Source organism: Lagenorhynchus albirostris, chromosome 20 (genome assembly GCF_949774975.1).
Source record: "Lagenorhynchus albirostris chromosome 20, mLagAlb1.1, whole genome shotgun sequence".
Lineage (NCBI taxonomy): Eukaryota > Metazoa > Chordata > Mammalia > Artiodactyla > Delphinidae > Lagenorhynchus > Lagenorhynchus albirostris.
The window spans coordinates 34,890,714-34,912,486 of record NC_083114.1 but is presented as its reverse complement, the minus strand read 5'-3'; the positions used below and the strand labels follow the sequence as shown (position 1 = coordinate 34,912,486).

General features: G+C 48.9%; 2 protein-coding genes across 4 annotated transcripts; one reads left to right on the top strand and one right to left on the bottom strand.

Annotated features, from left to right (window-relative positions):
* On the top strand, positions 1-7,448 carry CCL1 (C-C motif chemokine ligand 1). 3 transcript variants are annotated; one of them, XM_060134605.1, is made up of 5 exons: positions 1-889; positions 3,289-3,677; positions 4,722-4,878; positions 6,038-6,152; positions 7,256-7,448. In XM_060134605.1, the coding sequence occupies exons 3-5, from the start codon at positions 4,803-4,805 to the stop codon at positions 7,344-7,346; spliced, it is 282 nt and encodes a 93-aa protein (XP_059990588.1). In that variant the 5' UTR covers positions 1-889; positions 3,289-3,677; positions 4,722-4,802; the 3' UTR covers positions 7,347-7,448. The 3 variants fall into 3 exon arrangements, with proteins under 3 accessions (XP_059990588.1, XP_059990587.1, XP_059990586.1); XM_060134604.1 differs by having other exon boundaries at positions 4-889; positions 3,289-4,589; XM_060134603.1 differs by having other exon boundaries at positions 14-889; positions 3,289-4,878; positions 7,256-7,447.
* Positions 7,449-10,467: 3,019 nt separating this feature from the next.
* Positions 10,468-12,936, bottom strand: LOC132511901 (C-C motif chemokine 13-like). Its single transcript, XM_060135717.1, has 4 exons — positions 12,896-12,936; positions 11,801-11,872; positions 11,134-11,250; positions 10,468-10,666 (listed from the first exon to the last, which is right to left on the bottom strand). The coding sequence occupies exons 1-4, from the start codon at positions 12,934-12,936 to the stop codon at positions 10,468-10,470; spliced, it is 429 nt and encodes a 142-aa protein (XP_059991700.1).
* Between the last annotated feature and the right edge of the window lie 8,837 nt (positions 12,937-21,773).

The window sequence follows — 21,773 nt, the reverse complement described above, 5'->3', positions numbered from 1 at the left end:
TCAGAAGATGTTTCCTGAGTGAATGAGTGAAGGAATGAATGAATGACCACATCAGGAACTGAGACCTGTCACCAGCATCCTGTGTGTGGAATGGTGCCCATCAACACAGTCGGAAAATGGCCCATCCATGCCAGAGGGTCCAGGGGGGTGTAAACAAGCCCAGGGTTTGGGCCAGAGCTTCTCATCCTAATTCTGTCACTTGCTACTTGTATGACTCCTGTCACCTCCAGGGCCTCTGTTTCTCATCTGCGGCTGGGGGATGACGAGAATGATGTGAAGGCCTCTCCTTCCGCCTGCTTTAGCAACAGTCACTACGCACCCACCCTGGGTGGGGCGCTGGGGCATGAAGTGAGGACCACGACAGGGACTGCTGCTCCCCGGAAGCTTCCAGGTGAGGGAGGGGTGTGGACCACCAGGCAGTCACAAGATTGGCTTTGCTGCTATGGGGCGTGAGCCTGCTTCATGCTGGGAGCTCAGATGGGGCAGCCTGCAGGAGGTCTTCCAGATAAAGCTGGAGCAGGCGTCCCAGGCAGAAGGGGCAGTGACGCCCCAGCACAGGTGCGCAGAGCAGTAACAGTGCCGTGCGGCTAGAGCTCTGTGGGCCACAGTGTGCGGGACTACGTGAGCCGAGCCGAGACATTTGTACTTCACCTCCGCACAGCAGGCTGAGTTGTCACTCTGGAGCTCCACGGCTGTGGACGGGAATTGAAACACTGGTGACTGTCACTGCTGTGACATTCTTTGGGCACCCCCAGGGTCTGCTGTTGCTATAAGAGATGCTTGATGCCTCGTTCACTTTGTTGCTGAGAGCTGGATTACAGAGGCCTCCTGAAAAGAGCAAAAGGTGCTGAATGTTAGAAGACAGCGTACAAGGGAACCCAGGCGGAGGGTAAGAGTCGCTGGAAAACAAAAGAAACGGTTTTTAATTCAAAGATGTTTGGGTGCTGGAGGCACTGTGGCTGGACTTGCACTTATAGGAGGCAGCTGGGGACGGGTGCGGAGGTGGGGATGGAAGAGAACACTGTGCTCCTGTGGGTGACAACGGAAAGCCTGGCCTGGGCGTTGGGCAGCACAGGATTAGAGAGGAAAGAGACCAGGAAGGGGGTCCCGGCTAGGGAGGTGGCAGCACTGCCTGGTTCCTGTGATGAAGCCTCAGATGGTCCAGGATTAATGGGTAGAGGGGGGAGGGGTGCAGTTTTATTGAGCACCTACTATGTGCCAGGCCCCGTGGTAAGCGCTTCCGTATACTCTGCATCTCATAGGACACGAGGTCTCTTCTCGAGCACTAAACACAGTTCCCAGTACCTGCCTCCTGCGGTGAGCTGTAAGCCCCACAGGGGCAGGACCGGTGTCTGTCTTGTGTCTGCTGTGTCCTCAGGACCTGTCATATTTTAGGTGCTCCACAATGATTTTGAATGATCCAACTTTCTTTTCCTCTCCCTCCTTCCTGCCCTCTTTCGTTTTCTCCCTCCCTTCCCTTCCTCTTCCCTTGTTCCAAGATAAGGTGAGACATCTCATTTAATCCTTCAAATAGCCCAAAGTTAGGCTGTGGTTTGAGGAGTTTATTTTGAAAACATTGGGGAGAGTTTTACCAGATCCAGTCGGTAGTGGATTTTACAACGAAGGAACTAAAGTTCGGAAGTGTTAAGTTACTTGCCTAAGGTCACACAGCTAAAAAGTAGTGGGGCTGAAATCTGACCCAGTTACCTCTGAGGGCAAACACGCTTCCTCCCTAAGTGAGGGAACTAAGAAAACTTGGCCCCAGAGATGGACAAAGCGAGGCCAGTATTGCTGCAGCTGTGTGATGCCGGGAAAATGACTCCTCCCTCCACCCGCATGGGTTTCTGTGTCCTGGTCTGAAGAATCAGGCTGAGATGTAACTGGAGGGGAAGCAGGCAGGACCAGGCTCCAGGACCCCCAGGCCAGCAGGGCTGAGGCAAGAATCTGGGGCCACTCCAGGAGGAGATGACCTTAAGATGAACCCGCACCAGTTGAGCTCTGTCTGACCTCTACCCATCCGCAGTAAATTGGTCCCTACTTCACAAAAGGTGACTAATAAGAAAACCTCTCGAGGGGTGGGATAGGGAGGGTGGGAGGGAGGGAGACGCGAGAGGGAAGAGATATGGGAACATATGTACATGTATAACTGATTCACTTTGTTATAAAGCAGAAACTAACACACCATTGTAAAGCAATTATACTCCAATAAAGATGTAAAAAAAAATTTAAAAAAAAGAAAACCTCTCTACAGGCACATACTGGTTTTCAAACTTCTAACTAAGAAAAGGGTAGTTCACATGAGAAACCGGTTCAGTGTCGATGCTGGGAGCTTTTCTTACCTTTCCCTCAACTATGCAGTTCTGATCCATCACATTCAAGGCCATGGAGATTTTATTGAGTTATTACTTGGCCCGTGCTTTGTGCCAGGCTTAGAGAAGAAGAGATGGAGTGGGGCTGGGGGCGGGACCCTGTGGGACGCTAGGTTTCCATGCAATTGGAGCCTCTGGCCAGTTCCTTCTGGGGCTGCGGGAGCTGGGAAGGGGGAGGCATGACTAAGTCTTTCTGTCGCCTCTTTTCCTGTCCTGGGCTCATGGTAGCCGCAGTGAGGGGGGGCATGGGAAGTGAGCAGCTGGAGGGCAGCCCTGTCCTGGTCTCGAGTGGGCCGGGCAGCATCCCCGGGAGGAGGGGAGAGCAAAGTATTTCCTGGGTGGCGACCTGGCCCCTCTCTGTGTCCCAAGTGAGTCTAAAGGATCTAAGGTGACATTTGACCAACTAGCCACACCCCTTTAATCTCCTTCCTCTTTGAGACCCCACTAAAATGACAACCAAGGAATAAAAAAGTATCAGTCTGCGAGGACAAAGAAAATAGGAAAGTGACAACAGTGTCTTAGTGATTTCAACTGCTTTAAGTACTTTTTGGGCGGCAGGAAGCAGCTGGCCAGGTGAAGGAATTGATGGAGCAGGTCTTTACTGAAAGTGTGTGGTCCTTACTGACAGTGTGTTCCCAGAGGTGGCCGCACGTGGTGGTCAGATTACCAGATACCTTGGCATCCACTGTTCCATCTGTGCAACGCAGTCTCGGTATGACCTTGGCAAAGTCAGTTTCTGCTTTCTGAGGCTTGTTTGTTCCCCATCTGTAATAGAAAGAGACCGTACTAGATTCTTATCTGCTGGTGCCTGAATTACCTGGAGTTTTCCTCCCCTGCCCCTCAACACGTATAGGCACATGTGTCTTGATGTTGCTTCAGAAACGGGGTGAAGGTATTTTTGCATTTTTTGCTCTCCCAGGACACTTTCAGAGCCACTGCTGCAGATGGTCTCCAAGGGAGTTTTCAACTCCGACATGCCAGGACTCCCACGCAGGTGTTAGGATGGAGAATACACGGCATGGAGGGGTTGTAAGGATGTAAGACCTTCATGTGGGAGATCCAGGCGCAGAGGGGCTTCAAAGGAGGCTGAAGGCCTATCTGTGGGGACAGCAGAAGGGCCTTTACAGAGACAACGACATTTGCAATGGATGGAATTCACAGAGGGAGACAAGGAGGAGGGCCCTGCAGGTGGAGGTTACGGTGGCAGCAAATCCCGGAGATAAGAAAGCATGTGACCTGTTCAGAGACTTGCAAATATTGCAACATGCGGGAATCCATGGAGACATCACATGGACCACGAATGGCCAGGTCAGCAGCTTGCACTTCATCCCATTGACCATGGGAAGCTATCACGTTGGCCTTGTGATTTTAACACACGGATATGGCCCAGCTACTTTTTCTTGAGCACCTGCTAGTGTTACTTACTCCACGCACTGCACACCATGTCTTCCTGACCTGGCCACGTGGTCGCTGGACAGTCACACATCTCTCCAGCCATTTCCTCACTCCGGGCACTGTCCTCCACGCTTCGCTGTCCTTACACAAGCTCCTTCCTCTGTGGAGAGGCCGCCTTCCACTTCAGCCTTCCTGCGGGAGACTCTGCTTGAAGAACATTCCCCTGGGAGGCCTCTCCCCTGTGGGCAGCTCCCAGCCTGCCCTGTGCCCTCCATATGGCACGTCCACTGCTGTCCTTACACCAACTGGCTTTTCCTTATTTAGCTGTGATGCAATGGCTTGCATGTCATCGGTAGCTGTCTTCCCTGGGGCTAACCAAGGACCAAGAACAGGGCAAGTGATTGAAAAGTGTTGAGTGATTGAAAAAATAGAAATTGCAACTATCTGGGCCAGGCCCTTGACAGAATGGATCTTATTGAATGCTCCTCGGTCACCTGTGAGATACGAGTTACTCTTTCCATCTTGCACAGGAGATGTGACTCGGCCGAGTTTATGTATCCGCTGATTTGCAGAACTGGGATTCAAACCCATGTGTGTCTCAGTGCTGGTGCAGAGCTCTTCTGCTCTACCATGTTCCTGGGACAGTAGCTCCATCCCTGGATGGAAAAACGTGACATCAGAGGAGCCACAGACAGGCCACTTCCTCTCATTCACCTTTTTCCACGTCCCATTCAGCTGGGACAGCTTCTTCTCAGCCTCTCAAGATCCGTATCTGTTCCTGCGCTTAGGGAAGTTTCCCTACACCTCTCACACCACCCAGGGGAGGTAAGGAAAGGAGTTTTCCATGTGGTCACTGGACGTGAGTAACCACCTCTTCTTCCTGTGACTTCCCCACCTCTGCACTGGGGCTTGGAAAACCCCACCCATGTCTTCTAATAAAAGCTCTGGGTACTGCAGGATGGGCCAGAGGACAGCTCTTCACTCCACCAGACTCCTTGAGGGACTCCTTCCAGGGAGGCCTGAGCTGGACGTCCCGAGATGAAGGTCATCACCGCCGCGCTGGTGTGCTTGCTGCTGGCCGGGGCATGGCTACAGGATGTGGATGCCAAGAGCAGTGAGTTTGGCTGGAGTCACTTTGCTCCTCCTTGGGGAGGGCGGAGACGCCGGCAGGTGCTCTGGGGCTGGGGGCAGGCTCACCCCTTCATCTCCACTCCTCCAGAAAGAATTCTCCCTGAAGAGGAGGAAGGGAGGACTTGCTCGGGGGCAGGGGGACAGCAGGAGAGCCATAAGCCTGGGGCCAACACAGACCGCTGAGCAGCTGGCTTCAGCCAAAGGAGGCCAGCCTCGTCCAGACCCTGCGGACTGATGGAGGGCAGCTGTGAGGTCATTGAGGCCAAGCTGGAGGCCTGAGGTCCAGAGGAGGGACTGACTGGGGTCTCGCCTCCACTGTGTAACAGATAACGGGCAGAGTCTGAGGTCAGGATCTGGGGCTTTAACAGTTGGCTAACCTTGGGCAAGTTACTATGCCTCCCAAACTCTGGTTTCGCTATCAGTAAGATGCGTTTGATCATGCCTACCCTCCAAGGCTGATGAGAGAATACTGACCTAACAGCAGACATATGGAAGGGGCTTTGCAAACGGTCAAACTAGGAGGAAGGAGCCAGGATTGAAATGCAAGTCTTGTGAAGGTGGGGTGTGTGTAGGGGGGGTTACAAACCGGCAGAGTGGGAGTTGTGGGTCAGAGCTGAGAGGACCAGGGTGGAGGGTGAGGTTGGGATTGCGTGGAGCTGATCAGTTCCTGGAAGCTCTTGCCTGGTCATTTCATCAGTCTGAGCTCCTAAAACAGTCCCTAATCCTGCCCCAAATAGTGGACTGCTGTTGAATCAGACTCACAGGGTCTCAGGGCCCTTGAACCCAAATGTAAGGGCAGAACCATACCCTGGTGGTGGGATGTCAGAACTAGAACAGCCTTTCGAAATCAGTCTAAAGAGTCTTGCTTTTCAGCTGGGAAGTCTGGGGCCCAGGGGAGGGCTCATCTTGACCAAAGCCACACAGCTGTTTTGTGGGGAGCTGGGATCTGAACCCCAGTGTCCTGACTGCCTAAATACAGAACTGGATGGCTGATGAGACACTAGTGCCCTTTGGATGTGATCCCAAAGCCTGAGCCTGTTCTGGAAGGGTTTTTTGTTTTTGCTTTTTTCCCCATCCTGGATGAGAGGAACTCAGTCCAGCTTGAGAAATGGATGCAAACCATTTTTGCACTTCTCTTCTAGTGCATGTGCCATCCTCCAAGTGTTGTTTCACACTGGTGGAGAGAAAGATGTCCCTGCAGAGTATCCAGTGTTACAAGAACACCAGCTCCACCTGCTCCTACAAAAACCATCTAATGTGAGTGGCTGTATCCTCTTCCATCCTTGACTCCCTTCTCCAGAGGACAGAGAGCGGCCGCCCTGGAATTAGAATAGCAGACGCTAGATGGCGATGTTCCACCGGACTAAGGTTTTTTTAACCAAACTAGTGAGGAGGCCAAAACCTGGGCGCAGAGCTGAGAGTGGGCGCTAGGATGAACACCTGTGTTCCTGCAGTGACATGGGTTTCTTGGAGCTGCAAGGCGCCAAGTGTTATATCTTAATATTTTATGCCCAGAGCTTAAAAGCTCCAGGTACTACTGGGTGACGGTAAGAGTGAGGGGCTCTCAGATAGTTCCTGCTTCTGGATTTGCCAACCTATAGTCTTGAGTGACTCTGGACAGGTAAGTCTTCTGAACTTCCTTATCTGGGTAGCGCCTCTGCAACTCCTGACCTGTGAAGTGGCGTAAACACGATAGCTGCATCACAGGGTCGTTATGAAGCTCCAGGGAGGTAGCTTACACTTGCCACTCAGTGTCTATAAGGCACTTTCGTGTATATTACTATCTCATCTAACTCTCTTGGTACACACATTTTCATTATCGTGAAAACTGAGGTTCAGGGAATTGGAGAGATTTGTCTAAGGTCTTGCAGATAATTAAAGGCAGAATTGATCTACGGTTTTGGACAATAGCCAAGTTTGGGAGGTGGGTAGATCAGAGAAGAAACACGTGCGCACGCGCACACACACACACACACATCCAAGGCAATGACTAGGGGTCCCGGATGGACACAGACACATGAAAAGATGGAGCAGGTGGGCCCTCAGAGATGTTCTAGGAGGGGAATTTTCCATGTTAGCAGATCCTCAGAATGTCGGCAGCCTTCGCTCTACCCTGATACAATGAATCCGCAAAAGGGGTCCACGAAATGAAATTTTTAAAGCCCCCCATCCCTTGCCCCTGAAGTTTGGGTGTTCCTCCCAGCGTACAAACTGTAGGTCTTACGCAACGACTTCATTTTATAGGCCCCGGGAGAAAAGCTTAGGGGCACCCAGGAGCAATGAGGGGGTGATGGGACTTGTGTGTGGCACCCAGGGGGTGGCTCAGGTGACTTAGCCCTTCCTTTGTTCTCTGCCTACAGATTGAAGCTGAACGGAGGCCTAGAGGCCTGTGTCTCACAGACAAAATCGTGGGTTCGGGCTTATTTAAAAAGGATAAACCCCTGCCAGTGAAAGGAAATATGAGCTGATTCCTTTCCATCCTGGACTCTGGACACCGTGTGGCTTTACCTGTCCCCTCAACACCCAACCCTACACCAGTCCTTCTGCCCCAACTTTGCCGAGTCACGCCAGAGGGTCTGCTGGGTCCTGATAAGATATGTTGTCACACTTTATATAGTTAAATTCTAGAATCTTCAACTTCTGCCTCCCTGTACCTCTTGGACCCCACAGGGATTTCAGGGTGCAAAGCTGATTGACATTGAGGGGCTGGGGTCAGGGGCCGGAGAAAAGGAAACATGTTGGACCAGGTGCCAGGAGAACTGACTTCTCATCATAGGAGCCAATAAATGACTTACATCTCTCAGCTGACTGCCTTTGTCCTGGGGGATAAGCGTCGACTCTGGGTTGTGATGTAGATTCTCTGTGGGGCTGGGTCCCCATTTGGATGCAGGATGTTCCCCATCACCCCCGCCCACTCTGCGCTGCCCAGAGGGTTCAGAGGCTGATGATATCCAAAAGCTGCCCTAGCTGGACGGGATCTTGGGCATCATCTGCTTGTAAGACGATGCTGGCCCCATTGCATAGATGAGGTGACTGAGGGCTGGAGAGGGACACCCACAGGCCTGAGGACACGCAGAAAGTCAGGATTAGATCTGGCATTAGAGCCCAGGGTTCCCGCTGCTCGGCTGCTTACAACACCAAACTCACGGGTGTTGCTAGAAAGGAAAGTTGCCGTTAATCAGAACGCTGGCAATCTGGGGAGATGGTGGACTCAGTGTCCCCCCAAAGCCACCTCCGAAGATTCTGCTCGGCCATGAAAGTGTTTTTTTTTAATTAATTTATTTATTTAGTTAGTTTTGGCTGCGTTGGGTCTTTGTTGCTGCGCGCGGGCTTTCTCTAGTTGTGGCGAGCGGCGGCTGCTCTTCGTTGCGGTGCGCAGGCTTCTCATTGCGGTGGCTTCTCTTGTTGCGGAGCACGGGCTGCAGGGTGCACGGGCTTCAGTAGTTGTAGCATGCAGGCTCAGTAGTTGTGGCGCACAGGCTTCGTTGTTCCGCAGCACGTGGGATCTTCCCGGACCAGGGCTCGAACTCGTGTCCCCTGCAGTGGCAGGCGGATTCTTAACCACTGCACCACCAGGGAAGCCCGGCCATGAACGTTTTTAAGGGGAAACAGGGAAGTAATCTCAGTTAATCACTGAAATAGGGGGTCAGAGTCGTCACCATCCCCCACTGTGTGCAGACTTGTGGACCCCTTGTGATCTTTTTTTTAGATGCTCTCTTGCTAGCAGTTTTTTCGAGAGATTACTGAAGGGGAAGTTGGGGAAGAGATCTGGCACTCCGTTAATTACTTACTCTTCATTTCTGCTTCTTTGATCTATGTAAAGAACCAAAAAGTTAGGCAAAGTATTGTGTGATCAAAAGGTTTGAAAAGTGTGCTAGGGCCAGAGACGAGTAGAGCATGGGGGTGCCTGGTTTAAGTTTAGCAACAAGACAAAAGGGACCTCCTGCAGAGAGCGCTTTCCTGACCAAAGCTGCTTACAATGCCTCCCAGGGTAGAACTCTTCGAGTCCCCAGATGCCACGTGACTGTGTGGTACAGCAGGATACCCGGACCCTGTCTCAACCGGAAGGAGCCTGCCGAGTTGGTTAGCAGGGCCTTCTCCTGGGAAGAGCTCTGGGGAAGGTCCAGGCATCGGTGGGTCCACGTCTGATGAAGATGCCAACACAAGTCATCCAGGGGAGGGAGGCAGTCTCGGGAAGAACAGGGGGCCCCTCAGGGGATAGAGAGGAAGAGGAGGTCCTGTCCCTTTAAGAGGGACAATCACAAGCTCCAAGTTGTGTGACCTGAGACTCTAGGGAGACTAGCAGAGGAGGGCAGTGAATTCTGGGTCTCAGGGTTTGGTGGCTTTAGGGGAGGCGGTCTCCTGTCCTGTGTCTCAGGGCTTTTCCCTCTTTCCCCGGCATTCAGCACGCAGCGCATCTGGCTCATTCCTCTTAGGGCATCTCTTCCCTCCGCCCCCATGACTGCCCTGCTTCTCTGGCTACCCCTCACCTGGACCACTGCAGTAGGCTGTTCTCCGTGCCCCCCTGCCAACCCCATCCTGCCCTCGGCCCCGATCCCAGGCTACTCCTCCTGGCACCCCACACCCTGCCCTCCCTATCACTCCAAAGACTTCAGAGCTGACTCCAAACTCCCACCTTGATATTCCGATTCCTCTATAACCGTGCCTCAACTTTCCTTTCCAAAGGTCTCTGGCTTTTCCATTCTGGATCCCTTACTCTGACTATTTGGGGATATTCCCTGCAGGCCCTCTCCCCTCTTTTCCATCCCGCATCTCCTCCGGGAGAGTCTTTGCTGTGACGGTGCTACACCATCTGTCCAAGTCCCATCTTTGCTGTCAAGTCTGATGCTAATCAGGACGGGGCCACCTGATTCCTCCCCCTCCCCCACCCCCACCCCCACCAACGGGTGTGTCAAGTGCACTTACTGGCTGTATTACTCCAGGGTGGAGGGCGAGGGCAGGGAGACCCACTGGAAGCTAATGCTGGGGACTGGAGCCATCGTTCTAGAATATCCTGGGCTGATGAGCCAGGCCCTCCCTGACACTCAGATGGGCCCAGGTTAGCCACACAGCCAGGCCCTGGCTACATCCGCATTCCTCTAGCACCCTCTGCCATCCACCTGCACCTGAGAGCACCCCCTACTGGTTGGGAGTTACCCCTGAAGAAAACACCATTACTGTATTAGAGATTTTAAACAAAATGTATTCTCTGCAAAAAGTCAGCCATCCTACAATTGCATTCATGTTTCCATAATAACACATTTAGCAACACCTCACATTCACCAGGCACTGTCCTCCCTAGATTGTAGTAGCCCTTCAGCGCCATGGCTCTCATAGGCACGCTCATCACCTCTGGGGAGTTGGGCAGGAGAAAGACCCACTGCCCACAGCTTACAGGAGAAGGAACTGGGGCTCATGATGGGAACCAAGTGGCTCAAGGCCTTGCTTTAAAAAAAGAGATCACCAACATTCCAAATAACTCCCCAACCAGCCACAATTCAAATAATACTAAATATTACTTAAGACATAGTACATTTTGCATCAGGAAACAGAAAGCACCCTATTTGAAAATTCAGGTCAATTTAGTCCAGGATAGAGACAGGAAGCCTGGGGGAGAAGAATCATTTCTCAGCCTCTGGCTGGGTCTTAGAGTGGCCGAAAGGGTCCAAGTCTTCAGGGTGTGAGGTTTCTGACCCAGGTGTTTCATGTCATTCCAGACCCACTTCTCCTTTGGGTCGGCACCGATGTCCTTGGCCAGTTTGGTTCTGAAGCTGTGGATGAAGGTGGGCTGGCAGGGTTAGGTGAAATGTTGGAGGGTTTTATCCAAGGGATGACTCATTAGGGATGACCAGGCCCACCTGCTACAGGTGAGGGGCTGCCCTGGGACAGGAATTCAGAGGGGTGTGGAAAGGAGAGGCCCTCTGGGGGTAGTTGCTGTTCTTGCCGCGCCCTGGGAGAAGCTGGCCTGGCATCCAGCAAAGCAACCACCCGAGTGTGAGCTGGTACCCATTCAGCAAGGAGGGTGTGGGATGTTACCGGCCCTCTCTGGGCCTGTCCCTGATGTAATAATAGGAGGCTTTGGATTACATAGTCAGGTTGGATCTTATCCCCTGAGTAGGACATCTCAAATTAGTCTATGTCTGTCTTGTGGGGCAGAACTTAGGATGGGGGGGATGGAAGAAAGGGAAAGGGTGAGATGAGGTGGGGGGCTGGAGGGGAGCAGGGTTTTTCTAGCTACAGGACAGCTGCCTGCGGACACTGGCTACTGGTGATTCCATAGCTCTTCAGCCTCTGCAAGGGGATCTTCTTATGCTTAAATGTGAAACAGCAGTTGAACAGGTCGCGGAGTGCATCTAGAAATAAAGTCACGGAGAAAAAGCATCTGAGATGTCAGGCTTTTCTCAGCTTGAACGCAGCAGGGGAAGGAAAGCTAAGAGGTAGAAGTGTGTCTTCTCCACGCAGGTCCAGTGCTCCTGCCGGCCGCCCCGAGAGAGGGTGGGACCAGGAACATGTGGCTCAAGATTTTGAGGTTGGTTCTGCATGGTGAGGACACATCTTTGCTGACTGAGGGAGGCCAGTGCGACAGGTCCTGGATATGGCCCCCCAACCTGCAGGGTTTGGGGCGATCATCTGGGGTCAAAGAAAAGGCCCTGAATTTTCAGTAGAGTTTAGGCTTTATTCTGGCTCTGCGGTGTCCTGGAGGCGGGAGGGGGCAGGTAGGATGCCTGCTGTCCCCAACCCGGGCTTCTGCTTTCTGTCTCCAAAATTAGATGTTAAAACTCCAAGGACCCCGGGTGCTCTGAGAGTCTCCGAAGTGGGGCACTTTGGCTTAGGCCTTCCTAGAAGATGAGAAACAGAGGGAAGGAGAGAGAGGAAGGGAAGGGGGAGAAAGATTGAATTTCCTTGGCTGAGTGAGCACCTGGGTGCTGCTGGCAGCAGCTGTGAGCAGCAGACACAGAGGCGCTGTGGACACCGTCCTGTTGGAGGGGGAAGATGTGAGCTTCAGCCTAAGAGCTGTTGGTTCCTGGGTTTATCTCAGCCTCTTGGCAGCTCTGGCTGCCCCGCCTGCCTTTGTAGAGAGGCAGGGAGGATGGGGGCCCCCAGAGGGATCATTGCCTGGCCAGGGTACAGTCAAGTCAAGATGAATCTACTAAGATTCTGAATTGTTACCGTGTATCCTGAATCTACTAAGCTGGAGGCTGGGTTGCCGAAGAGTTTTCCAGGAAATGCAAGGCAAAAGCTGTGGCCTGTAGCAGGGTAGGCACCGTTTCCCTCCAGCCGCGCAGCCCACAGAGATGAAGACAGAACACGGATGTGCTGGCGCTCACCCTAGTAAGTGATCCGAGGAGCTGCTTTCTCCAAAATGAAAAAGAAACCATAGAAAAGAACTGCTATGCTAAGGACTTTCCCCTTTTGCATATTTAGTCCTGACAAGGTAAGCGCTATTATTATCATGCCCATTTACAGATGGGGACACCGAGGGGCAGAGAGATTAAATAACTTGCCCAACGTCTCATGGGGAGTGAGGGGTGACACTGGGAGAAAAAGCCAGTCTGTTTACATATAATCACCAAGAGAGTTTCATGTAGCTGATGTCTTTTTCCAAGGCAAGTTTTAGGTGGAAGTCTCATACTGGAGACAAATTAAAGCCAGCTTCTGGGGACCAGGCTCCTCCCATCACATCTAAGTGCTCCCTTCTGCTACTCAGGCCCAGAGGGATACAGTTTGAAAACAACTGATTTGTCTAAGCCCCTTGTTTTCAGGAAGAATCATTGATAGGACGGGGTGGGGAACAGAGCAATGAAGTGGTCTCTTTCTTCCTGAACCTGGCTCCCTCCTGCAAGGGGTCTGAGCTAGGAGCTTGGGGTGGGGTGGGGGGAGTGCCAATGAGCACGGTGGCAAGGAGGGGACAGCTTGGACTATGATAGAATACCTGGCAAGGCCCTTGGCCTGAGTGTTCCTATCCCCATGCTCATTCTTGGCTCCCAGACTTTGCTTACTTTTTGCACCTGCTTGGAATATTCTCCTGTCCACTTTCCATCCTTGCAAGTTTTTCTACTCTAGCAAAACAAGCCCAGTGATAGTAAAAGAAATGAAATAAAGAGCTATGTTTTGTGAAATAGAAAAGAATATATAGACAAAGGGCTAAAGAGTCTCAAATTTGGTTCTTTGACAAGCCTACAAAGAAGCTGAAACTCTCCTGAACTGACCATGAAAAAAGGAAAAAAGGCACCAGTAGGGAACATCACTACAGAGCCTGCAGACACCAAGAAGAAAATAAGAACCTTATGCCAGCAACTTTAATTAGAAGAAGTGGACGGATTTCTTAAAATCTAACTTACCAGATTGCAAGAAAAAAAATTTTTTAAATCCTCAAACTATTTAAAAAATTGAGTCAGTAATGGAAAACCTTCCCACAACACATCCTCTAGTCTCCAGAAGCTTTAACAGCTCTTCCTCCAAGCATTCCAAGAACAAATAATTCTGATCTTACACAATCGCTTCCAGGGAATATCAAAAGTGTTCACTCTTCGACTCATTTTATAAGTCTTTGACATAAAAACTTCTCAGGAACCACAAAAGAAAAGATTTCAAACTTGTCCCTGCAGACACACATGCCATTCTTTTGTGGATCACATCAATGAGATTGCAGGTCTTCTGGCTTTGGGTTGGGTTTGGACATGCGGGAACCCTGCAGGGTGTTGGAAAGAGGGAGTAGTTAGGGTGAAGTACTGATTTCTCTGTTGCCTCCTTATACCTCTGCCTGGATGCAGCCCTCAACCAATGGTTTTCACTTCCTTTCCAGGTGGCCCTCTCTATGACTCTCTCCGTCCAGTTTTGGGGAACCACACTCTGTCCTTGCTCCTTCGGGTCCAAGGATGGTCACCATGCTGTCACTAGCCTCAGAGTACCAAAGCAGCCCTATGGTTTCTCCACACCCAGCCCACATCTTGGTAAATAGCATTTTTATTAAACCCTCCTCAAATCATTCCAATTTCAGTGTCATCTATTTCTTCCTCACTGACATAGGTTTAGGTACCAGAAGTGGCTTCTGGTAATAGACCTTCCAAATGGGATTCTGGAATTGGGTTGCTCATATATTTTAGGAGCATAATAATGGCAGCTGCTGGCATCATGATTACTTAAATTGTCACCAGTAGTAGGATGGCAGACTGTGTTGTATCAAGCCCTCCAGGTGATTCTTAATGGGCACTAAAATTTGAGAACCGCGGGATTCCAGCATATCCCGTGGCCATCTCTGATCTGTAGTGAATAGCCACCAGAGAGCTCTTAAGGACGCTGCCCTCCTCTCACGGCCCCATCAAAGCATGCCTTGGTAAAGGAAGTGTCCTCTGGCCTTGCCCGGGAGTGCAGTTAGGGATGGCTAGGCAGCTTGCACATAATAGATCCTTTTCAATAGACCCACTTCCCTGAGCCTTTAGACACCTTCCTAATGTCCCAGGGGAGTTCTGGCATTTCAACTTCATCAACTGCAGGCCTGTTTTAAAGCCTAGATTCCAATCAGCCAATCTAGCTAAGTATTCATCATCCCCAAGTACTTGTGCTAGTGCATTGAATCCTGAATTCTGGATAAGCACATTCATGCCAATGAATTTAACCAACTGAGTCTTGTATGTTATTATCCTCTTACAATCCACTCCTACACCCCAAACTCTTCTCCAAATTGAGTGAGTGGGGGGACATTCAAACACTTCCAGCTGAAGGGACTCCTGTCTGTCCTTGCCTCTGCTTCAGGACCTATTATCTTGTAAGAAAATATGTTTAGGAGCCTGGGGTCTGGAGTCAACCAGACATGGATTTAAGTCCTGTATTTGCCATTTACTGGTTATATGATTTGGAGCAAATTGCTTACCTCTCTGAGCCTCTAAGAGGAACTGATTGCTAATTATTACCTCATTGTGATGTTCTGAGAACCTAATAAGATAATGAGTGCATGCAAAGTGCTCAGGCCTGTGCCAATAATTTCAATTTTGAAAAATTTTTATGTTCATTGAAGTATAGTTAATTTACAATGTTGTGTTAGTTTCTGGTATATATCAAAGTGATTCAGTTTTTTATATATATATATACATATATGTTATTTTTCATATTCTTTCCCGTTACGGTTTATTATAGGATATTGAATATAATTCCTTGTGCTGCACAGTAGGACCTTGTTTATTTATTTTACATACAGTAGTTTGTATCTGCTAATCCCAAACTCCTAATTTATCCTTCCCCGACACCCTTTCCCCTTTGGTAACAATGTTTGTTTTCTATGTCTGAGTCTGTTTCTGTTCTGTAAATAAGTTCATTTGTATCATATTTTAGATTCTACATATAAGTGATATCATATGGTATTTGTCTTTCTCTTTCTGACTTAGTATAATCTCTAGGTCCATCCATGTTGCTGCAAATGGCATTATTTCATTGTTTTTTATGGCTGAGTAAATATATATATATATATTTATTTATATATAAAGGAGGAAGAGAGCAACCAAATCAATAAACAAATCTACCAATGATAATAAACTCTAAATACTAAACTAACTTAAACATAAAACCAGAAACAAATTAGATGCAGAAAGCAAACCCCAAGTCTACAGTTGCTCCCAAAGTCCACCTCCTCAATTTAGGATGATTCGTTGTCTATTCAGGCATTCCACAGATGCAGGGTACATCAAGTTGATTGTGGAGATTTAATCCGCTGCTTCTGAGGCTGCTGGGAGAGATTTCCCTTTCTCTTCTTTGCTCGCACAGCTCCCGGGGCTCAGCTTTGGATTTGGCCCCGCCTCTGCGTGTAGGTCGCCGGAGGGCGTCTGTTCTTCTCTGACAGGACGGGGTTAAAGAAGCAGCTGATTCGGGAGCCTGCGGCGGCAGAGGCCGGCGTGAGGTTGCACCGGCCTGAGGCGCGCCGTGCGTTCTCCCGGGGTAGTTGTCCCTGGATCCCGGGACCCTGGCAGTGGCGGGCTGCACAGGCTCCCCGGAAGGGGGTGTGGATAGTGACCTGTGCTCGCACACAGGCCTCTTGGTGGCTGCAGGAGCAGCCTTAGCGTCTCATGCCCGTCTCTAGGGTCCGCGCTTTTAGCCGCGGCTCGCGCCCGTCTCTGGAGCTCGTTTAGGCGGTGCTCTGAATCCCCTCTCCTCGCGCTCTCCAAGACAATGATCTCTTGCCTCTTCGGCATCTCCAGACTTTTCCCGGACTCCCTCCGGGCTAGCCGTGGCGCACTAGTTCCTTCAGGCAGTGTTCACGCCGCCAACCCCCGTCCTCTCCCGGCGCTCTGACAGAAGCCCGAGCCTCAGCTCCCAGCCCCGCCCGCCCCGGCGGGGAGCAGACAAGCCTCTCGGGCTGGTGAGTGCCGGTCGGCACCGATCCTCTGTGCGGGAATCTCCCCGCTTTGCCCCCCGCACCCCTGTTGCTGTGCTCTCCTCCGCGGCTCCGAAGCTTTCCCCCTGTGCCACCCGCCATCTCCGCCGCGAAGGGGCTTCTAGTGTGTGGAAACTTTTCCTCCTTCACAGCTCCCTCCCACTCGTGCAGGTCCCGTCCCTATTCTTTGTCTCTGTTTTTTCTTTTTTCTTTTGCCCTACCCAGGTACGTGGGGAGTTTCTTGCCTTTTGGGAAGTCTGAGTTCTCCTGCCAGCTTTCAGTGGGTATTCTGTGGGAGGTGTTCCACGTGTAGATGCATTTCTGATGAATCTGTGGGGAGGAAGGTGATCTCCACGTCTTACTCTTCCGCCATCTTGAAGGTCATATATATACACACACACACACACCCCACATCTTCTTTATCTCTTCATCTATTGATGGACACTTATGTTGCTTCCGTATCTTGGCTATTGTAAATAGTGCTGCTATGAGCATTGAGGTACATGTAACTTTTCGAATTGGAGTTTCTTTCCAGATATATGCCCAGGAGTGGGATTGCTGGATCATATGGCAACTGTATTTTTAGGTTTTTAAGGAATCTCCATACTGTTCTCCATAGTGGCTGTATCAGTTTACATTCCCACCAACAGTGTAGGAGGGTTCCCTTTTCTCCACACCCTCTCCAGCATTTGTTATTTGTAGACTTTTAAACTATAGCCGTTCTCACCAGTGTGAGATGATACCTCACTGTGGTTTTGATTTGCATTTCTCTGATAATTAGCGCTGTTGAGCATCTTTTCATGTGCCTATTGGCCATCTGGATATCCTATTTGAAGAAATGTCTATTTAGGTCTTCCACCCATCTTTTTTTTTTTTTTTTTTTTTTTTTTTTTTTTTTTTTGAGCTCTATCCCTTGATCTGTATTCTGAGGTTGCACTATTTTACAAGAATGTTTATTTCAGGGCTTCCCTGGTGGTGCAGTGGTTGGGAGTCCGCCTGCCGATGCAGGGGACACGGGTTCGTGCCCCGGTCCAGGAGGATCCCACATGCCGCGGAGCGGCTGGGCCCGTGGGCCATGGCCGCTGAGCCTGCGCGTCCGGAGACTGTGCTCCGCAACGGGAGAGGCCACAGCAGTGAGAGGCCTGCGTACCGCAAAAAAAAAAAAAAAAAAGGGCAGAAGAAAGGTGCTAGGAAAGGACTTAGAGGGCATTTAGCCGTTTCAATTGGGCTTTAAAGATTGATTAGCATTTTCCAACAGGTAAAGAAGGGGAGGGATGAAGGCCCTCAGGCAGCAAAGCTCAGAAGGTGTTGGCACACGGGAAGCCCTCTGCTGTGTGACTTAGGAGAGGGTACAAGAGGAGAAGGAGGAAGAGAAAATATTTTGGATTCAGATAGGAGGGTCGTGAGTGCCATGCTAGGGAGCATGGATATTCTGGGGAGATGGGGAGCCATCCCAGAGGGTCTCTGAGCACAGGGGTACCATGATGGGATCTATCTAGACTTTCCTAGAGACGGCAGCCATCAGGGTATTAGCTAATGACTTTTTTTTCTCCTCCTCCCATTGGGAACGCCTAGTCTTCAAGAACATATTTATTTTCCTTCTACCCTGGGGTTTGTAATCAAACATGAATTTAATCTGCCTAAACACACATACCACAGAAGCAAAGTTTCTGTTTTATCCAAAGAAGACTGTAATCAGGCATTCACACTCCTTCAGCTCTCTGGGTGTTTCTTTTTATCCTCTTTGAAATAAACATTCTTTTTTTTTTTCTTTTTTTCTTTTTTTTATGTGAGGTCTGGCTTACATTGGGTCTGGCTTCACAGATTTCATAGGGAACCAAACTTGCTCTGAAATGGATGGCTGATGACCTTCCAGCTCAAGCCCTCCTACTTCTACTCTAGAAAACAGATTCGTCTTTCTGGTCACGCTCTGGACCAGCATATAGTAAAAAATGAATACTTACCAATGATCCAAGGAGCCTAAAAAGACATAAGGGTTCTCCTCTGTGGGAAGATTATCATGTAATTGATTTTCCAAGCCAGACAGGAGTGAGGCAGAATTGTCCTGGGCAAACTGAGGTGTGCGGTCTCCCTACCCACTGGGGTCTTAGCATTTTGCCTGTTGTTGCATTGCTAATTCAGGTGTTTACAGTTTTTAGTTTCTGCTATCCTCTCTTTGGAGGAGACTCCCAGGATGAATGCCTGAGGCTGCCCCTTCCCACGACTAAATAAAAAATGCAGGCAGAAAAAACTTTGTATTTGGCACACCCTGGTGCAGTGGCCAAAGAAACGGAAGTTCTTCTGTCCACAGGCGAGTGGACCCAAATTTGATTCGGTAACAGATTTTCCTCCTAATTCAATGTAATCCCAATTAAAATCCAAGCAAGAATTTTGTGGAGATTGATAAGCTGATTCCTTTTAAAGGAGAAATAAAAAACCTAAAACAGTTAAGACAACTTTTAAAGAAGAACAAAGTTGTAGGACTTACACTCCCAGATGATAACAGTTTTTAGAAAGCAGTAGTCATTATGACATGGTGCCATTGTTCCAAGAGTGGATGATATGCCAGGGAACAGATTAAAGAGTGCAGAAATAGAACCATACATATATTGATATTGGATATAACCTAAGTTTGCACTGTGGACTAGTTAAGAAAAAGTACTCTTTTGAATAACTGATGCTGAACCAATTGGATATTTATATGGAAAAATAAAATCTTGATCGCTAACTTTCAGCATACCCGAAAATCAAGTTAAGGTGGATTGTAGTTCTAAATGTGAACAACAAAAAAATAACGCTTTTTGAAGATAATGTAAGAGAATAACTTTGTGCTGTCTGCTTAAAAAAAGTCTTCTTTAACAGAAAACAGAAGCACTAAACATAAAGGAACATATTGATAAATGGACTATTTTAAAATTAGGAAGCTGTATTTCCTGTTAGGAAGGTCAACAAGACGGGGGTTCCTCATCCTAGCCTCTCCCTATCCACATACACAATGCAAAGCCTGAAACTAACCCTAGCCACTGAGGTCTCTCTGCCATTCCCCAATCCCTCTGGACTTTTCCTTATTTGAGGCCTTTGCTCTAAGTATCCCCCTCCTTGGATGCTCTTAACCCCATCTCTCTCTGGTAAATCAGCAAAGGCCTATCTTGGGCCAACTATCCTCTGGCCTCTGCCCAGTGATACTCATTAGTGCATTATGAGGGAGTCCTGATGGGGGTGCTGAGTCTCTTTTACCACCGCAATGGCACCCTCAACAGTGCCAGCATTGCACCAAGCACACAGTGGCACTCAGTAGAAGATGCTGAATTGAAATACATTTCTCTCCCAAGAGATATATACAGAGAAGCTCCAACTCAATGGGATTAAAAACTAGGCTCTGATCTACTTACTCGCTGAAGATTGAGGCAGAAATTTCTCTTAGGCCAATTAATTACATTTGAACCTGTTACCTAAGAACAATTCAACACATGTGTACAGCACCCTGATCCTGTATCTCTCTAGTTACCTACATCTTGGTCTTTGTAAGCCCTTCCATGGAAATAAATAAATAAATCAAATCAAATCAGGAAGCTGTATTATCAAAAGGCAAAACAGGAGTGAAAAATAAAATAACAGATTATGAGAAGATATTTCAATTCACATGTCTGTCAAAAGATTCCTATTCAGAATATAGAAAATACTTCTACAAATTCATAATACAAAGACAGGCAATCTGAAAATAGACAAGATCCAAATCTAAACAATCTAAACATGGGCAAAGGATATGAAGTGGACCTTCATAAAAGAAGATATCTAATAAACATTTAAATAGATGTTCAACCTCATCTGTCAGGAGTAAAATGCAAATTTAAACCATAAGTATGTGGAATTATACACATAATCATTATGGCTAACTTAAAAAGAATGACAGTACCCAGTGTTGAAATACCAAATATGGAATAACTCAAACTCTCATACATTGCTGGTAGGAGTGAGTGTAAACTGGTGACATAACTCTGGAAAATATTTAGCCATATCTGGAAAGGTGTTTGGTGGTTGAGCATATGCTTAATATATACATGTCCTATCATCCATGTGTGTATATCTATCTACCTACCTATCTATCTATCTCTATCAATCTTTCTATCCATCTATCTACCATCTATCTATCCATCTATCTTTATCTATCTATCTATCTATATGTACCATCTACCTGTAAAACCTCAAGTTCACACTGATACCTCCAATTGCAGTCCAACACCACAGGGTTTTTCTAGCTTCCAACATTCCATATTTTTCTATGGAAGCTTCTCCAACAGTAAGGGAGATGGCTTCCATTATCTTCAATACATTTACTTATTTGCTGAATCCTTCTTTAGGTCACCATTCTCCTAGCTACGTGGCTAACTCAGTCCTCATCCGGTTGACCCTGACTTGTGGGCTGACCTATTGAACCCAGTTCTACCAAACACGCTGGTTGAGTCCACAGTCTTGGCCCCAGCCCTGGTCCCAAAGAACATACTGGGTGAGTCCCTGATCTTGACCCCAGCCCCAGCCTTGGTAAACACACCAAACAAATGCCCAGCTAAATCCCTGGCCCTGAGCCAGCGAAATTGCCTGTTGAAATCCAGGCATTGGCTGGGAGAAGGAGAACAAATATTGACTGCATAAAACAATGAATCAATAAGGCAGAGCCTGAGATGAGAACTTCTCTCATACATAGCTCCTTTGGGAAGTGACCCCGAGATCATGACTGAGAGGCAGCCGAGTGAGACGGAAAAGGAGGAGGAATGAACAGAAGCATGCAGAATAAGGTCGGTATAGTGGGCGATGGGGATAGCTTCTCCCGAACTGACTGACATGCCTGCAGAATGGCTCCCAGAATCAGCTGCTGGAAGGAAGGGTGGCAGAAGCATTTAAGCATCTGCCTTCCACCCTGCATTGGTGGAAAGTTGTCACCCAGAGTGTTCACTGCCCCGCCCTTGTGAGCCTCAGGCAAATGTGCAGGCTGAGCCAACCCCTGACCTGAGATGACACCTAAGGAGGAGCCTGTGTGCAGAAAGCAAGAAGTGAGGAGACACAGAGAAGTTGTTGAGAGACTGAAATGAGTCCAAGCCCGCAGCAAGCTCCCTGCCCGAGCCCGGGGTGAAATCAGAGGAGAGCCCAAGAGGATGCTTGTCAGCTTCAAGTGACCTCAGCAGTTCTTTGCCCCCAGTTGATAAGGGAATGAATTGTGCTCACAGATATGAACCCATTCGTGGAAGGATGTGTTTTTCTTTTTCTAAAAAAACTTTTAAATTTATATTGGGGTATAGCCAATTAACAATATTGTGATAATTTCAGGGGCACAGCAAAGCGACTCAGCCATACATATACATGTAACCATTCTCCCCAAACTCCCCTGCCATCCAGGCTGCCACATAACATTGAGCAGAGTTCCCTGTGCTATACAGTAGGTCCTTGCTGGTTATCCATTTTAAATGTAGCAGTGTGTACATGTCAGTCCCAAACTCCCTAACTATCCTTTC

Bases quoted from the DNA above. Each gene is read 5' to 3' on its own strand.
- LOC132511901 (XM_060135717.1), bottom strand. From the start codon at position 12,936: ATGGAAAGTGGACAGGAGAATATTCCAAGCAGGTGCAAAAA. The intron at 11,873-12,895 runs GTAAGCAAAGTC...CCCCTCCAACAG, and splicing joins ATTCCAAGCAGGTGCAAAAA to GACGGTGTCCACAGCGCCTC. The intron at 11,251-11,800 runs AAGGAAATTCAA...GACTTTATTTCT, and splicing joins ACCCAGGTGCTCACTCAGCC to AGATGCACTCCGCGACCTGT.
- CCL1 (XM_060134605.1), top strand. From the start codon at position 4,803: ATGAAGGTCATCACCGCCGCGCTGGTGTGCTTGCTGCTGGCCGGGGCA. The intron at 4,879-6,037 runs GTGAGTTTGGCT...CTTCTCTTCTAG, and splicing joins GGATGTGGATGCCAAGAGCA to TGCATGTGCCATCCTCCAAG. The intron at 6,153-7,255 runs GTGAGTGGCTGT...CTCTGCCTACAG, and splicing joins TCCTACAAAAACCATCTAAT to ATTGAAGCTGAACGGAGGCC.